The following is a 3,994-nucleotide window of genomic DNA, read 5'->3' on the forward strand; positions in this document are numbered from 1 at the left end:
CCAGACCCACAGCAATGTGGTTGATTCTGAATTGCCCTCTGAAATGGCCCAGCAAGCCACTCAGTTGTAAAAATCTCGCTCGGGATGGGCAATAAATGCCGGCCTTGCCAGCGACGCCCACATCCAGTGAACGAATAAAAAAAAATATGGACAAACATTTCCAGCGATAGGTGACCACATGTTGTTTTACAACTTGTCCTTGCATGTGATACACACTTTGACAAGATCTGTAAAATGATTCTATCAATAGCCTCAGGTTATAAACGTTTCAGCGATTAGATAAACACCCAGTGTTTGCAGCACCGCACCCTATCGGAATAACACAGATCTCACTCTGCAGTCTTCAGATCTTCGCACTATTTAATGAATTGAACAATTACAGTAAAGGGATATTTCACCACGTTCTTCAACTGCTCTCTGAATTTAGCCTGGGTCACGGCATAAATACAGGTGTTTGTGCAGCAACTCAGGAGCTGGAGCATAAATCCCAGTTCTTGTACAAGTGGATGTAGAATTACAGACGAAGAGTCCAAATACAACAATCGTCGATTACCAGAATAGAACATGAACACCACCCATAACACGATGAAGTTTCCTGATATAACAAACAGTAAAATCATTGATTTCCTGCGACTTTCCATCTCTGGGTCTCTGGGGCTCTCCCCACTGCTGTGACCCCGGAGTCTCCTGCGGGCTCTGCTGGCCACTAAAATATGCCTGACTGTTAAAACATTGAGGAACAGAATCAGAATAAATGGGACACACGGGGTGAGGATATAATGAAGGAGTTCGATTACTGCCCATACCGGTGATGTTGAAACACCCGTCACTGGAAAACAAAACCAAGGGGTATTGGAAAGCAAATATTGACCTTCGAACATAAAGTACCAGAAAATGTTCTTTAAACAGCTCAGCACACTCGCTGTTCCTAAAACTACATCTGCCGTTTTCTTGGTACAATAATTAGTTTTCAGCTTCTGGCAACAAATGGCCACAAAACGATCAAAGGTGAAAATGACGGTGAACCAGACAGAACAGTCCGTGACTGCATAAAGCAGGACGGCGTGGATATTACACACGGGAATGTGGTATAGAAAAGTGAACTGTGAACGATAAATAATGGGAATCTGCCTCAATATCAGATCAGTGATAACGACCAGTAGATCCGCCGCTGCCATGGATACCAGGTAGCGAGTGACGCACTTCCCACGAGACAGGATCACAATTGTCAATAAATTAACTATAAGGAAGCGAAATAAAGATTGAAGTTCTAGAACAAGCTGTGACCCTCTGTGAACAATAATAAAATCTCTGGAACCAACTATAAATACGAGTAAAGTCTCTGGATCCCCTGAAAATATTAGTGCAGTCTCTGGATCGCCTGTAAATATTGGTACCGTCTCTGGATCCCCTGTAAACATTAGTACACTCTCTGGATTCCCTGTAAATATTAGTACAGACTCTGGATCCCTGTAAATATCAGTACAGTCTCTGGATCCCCTGTAAATATCAGTACAGTCTCTCGATCCGCTGTAAATATCAGTAGAGCCTCTGGATCCCCTATAAATATCAGTACAGCTTCTGGATTCCCTGTAAATAGTATTAAAGTATTTGGATCCACTGTAAATATTTGCACAATATCTGGATTGTCTGTAAATATTAGTAGGGTTTGTGGACCTCTTGTAATATTTGTACCATCTCAGGATGTCCTGTAAATGTTTGTACCATCTCAGGACGCCCTCTAAATATTAATACTATCTCTGGCACACTTTAATAATAGTACCGTCACGGGAACCCGTGCAAAAAAAGGTACAGCCTCTGGACCACGTGTAAATATCAGCAACGTCTCTGGAACATGTGTAAATATTAGCACCGTCTCTGCAACATGTGTAAATATTAGAACCGTCTCTGGAACATATGTGAATATTAGAACCGTCTCTGGACCACGTGTAAATATTAGCACCGTCTCTGGGACATGTGTAATTATTAGCACCATCTCTGGACCACGTGTAAATATTAGCACCGTCTCTGCAACATGTGTATATATTAGAACCGTCTCTGGAACATGTGTAAATATTAGAACCGTCTCTGGAACATTTGTAAATATTAGCACCGTCACTGGAACATGTGTAAATATTAGAATCGTCTCTGGACCACGTTTAAATATTATTACCGTCTCTGGCTCCCCTGTAATTATTAGTACAGGCTCTGGATCCCCTGTAATTATTTGCACAAGCTCTCGATCCCCTGTAAATATTAGCACCGTCACTGGATCCCCTGTAATTATTAGTACAGGCTCTGGATCCGCTGTAATTATTAGTACAGGCTCTGGATCCACTGTAATTATTAGTACAGGCTCTGGATCCCCTGTAGTTATTAGTACAGGCTCTGGATCTACTGTAATTATTAGTACAGGCTCTGGATCCCCTGTAGTTATTAGTACAGGCTCTGGATCCACTGTAATTATTAGTACAGGCTATGGATCCCCTGAAAATATTCCTACCGTCTCTGGATCCCCTGTAAATGTTAATACAGTCTCTGGATCCCCTGTGAATATTGGAACCGTATCTGCATCCTCTGTAAATATTAGTACTGTATCTGGATCGCCTGTAATTATTAGTACCATCTCTGGATCCCCTGTAAATATTAGTACCATCTCTGGATCGCCTGTGAATATTAATACAGTCTCTGGATCCCCTGTAAATTTTACGATGGCCCCTGGATCCATGGAAATATTAGTAGCAACGCTGGCCACTTTGTAAATCCTGACACACCCTAATGGCTCCGTAAAAATAGGTTCATGCTGGAGCTCCCTGAACATACAAACTCACTCCCAGGGACCCATCCTAAATTAAACCTATCACCTAGAAAACCCCCCCGTAAATATATATTCCCAACAATGTTCCCCCTATCGCTATATTTCCCATCCCACGTTAACACTTTAATTATGACGGTGGCTATAGATGCTTACCGGAAACTCGAACAGCAGAGAGTATGGCACAGGGAATGAGAAGAACAGGAATACAGTGGAACACGTTTTATAGAATTAACATTTGGATATAGAGACTTACCAGGAACACCGACAGCAGCGAGGAGGGGATAGTAAATAATAAGAACAGTAATACAGTGGAACACGGTTTATGGAATTAATTGTTGGATATTGAGACTTACCAGGAACACCGACAGTAGCGAGGAGCGGATAGTATATTAGTTGTATACTCCGAAGCATAAAATATGTCCGCCCCACAAATGACGTTGAACCATAATATGCAAACAGATATTGTAACACCCAGAATGAACTGTCCCAATCGATCGTTCTAAGATTCCGACCCATTGCTGTAACATTCCAATCGATTGTTCGAAAATTCTGACCCATTGTTTAACATTCCAATCTTTTGTTCCCAGGTTCCGATCTATTCTCTCCCTCTCTGCAGAGCCGCTAATCCCTGTTAGGGCCGGAGGTGATGCTCCCACTGACAATATGGGATAACACATTGAATGTAGTCGCTTACTTATAGCACAGGAAAACATTCCAGTGAGACAATTAGGGCCCATGGAGACTGACATTAATTTCAGTCACTGAACAAACCGAGTCGGTTAGCAACTTTAAACTGAACGAATATGACATCAAAACATATATTTAATCAAATATTAAACAGATGGAAAGCCCAAAGCCCAGTTTATAATATTAATAAATATATGGAATAACAGAAACTATGAGACCCGCGGTCTGGCAGCATTGAAGCTGGATTATTGCTTCTGGCTTCTGGTACAATTGTACTTTATTGTTGAAGCTTCCTATACTTGGACAGAGTTGCTACAGTATATAAAGAGCGGCGGTTTGGCAGGTCTTACATTGTTGGTGTCATTTACAACAGTGCGCTGAACAAGATTCCTGGCAGGCATGGGTGCCCTGCTGGGGCTCTCCTTGGCCAGAAAAGATGACTGGGAGCACGCAGAGAGGTCACACAGAGCAGATCAAGCTGCGAGGAGA

At 42.2% G+C, this 3,994-nt stretch overlaps 1 protein-coding gene across 1 annotated transcript; it reads right to left on the reverse strand.

Annotated features, from left to right (window-relative positions):
• Positions 1–356: 356 nt before the first annotated feature.
• Positions 357–3,376, reverse strand: LOC137312924 (probable G-protein coupled receptor 139). Its single transcript, XM_067979297.1, has 2 exons — positions 3,172–3,376; positions 357–1,240 (listed from the first exon to the last, which is right to left on the reverse strand). Exons 1-2 carry the CDS (start codon positions 3,374–3,376, stop codon positions 357–359), a joined length of 1,089 nt encoding a protein of 362 aa, XP_067835398.1.
• Between the last annotated feature and the right edge of the window lie 618 nt (positions 3,377–3,994).

The sequence above is a fragment of the Heptranchias perlo genome, unplaced genomic scaffold (assembly GCF_035084215.1).
Source record: "Heptranchias perlo isolate sHepPer1 unplaced genomic scaffold, sHepPer1.hap1 HAP1_SCAFFOLD_44, whole genome shotgun sequence".
Lineage (NCBI taxonomy): Eukaryota > Metazoa > Chordata > Chondrichthyes > Hexanchiformes > Hexanchidae > Heptranchias > Heptranchias perlo.

What these genes read in the sequence shown, in the direction of transcription:
- LOC137312924 (XM_067979297.1), bottom strand. Translation starts at nt 3,376, where the DNA reads ATGGGTCAGAATTTTCGAACAATCGATTGGAATGTTACAGCAATGGGT. An exon ending in CGCTACTGTCGGTGTTCCTG is followed by an intron (nt 1,241 to 3,171) that starts GTAAGTCTCAAT and finishes GCTTCCTTATAG; the next exon opens with TTAATTTATTGACAATTGTG.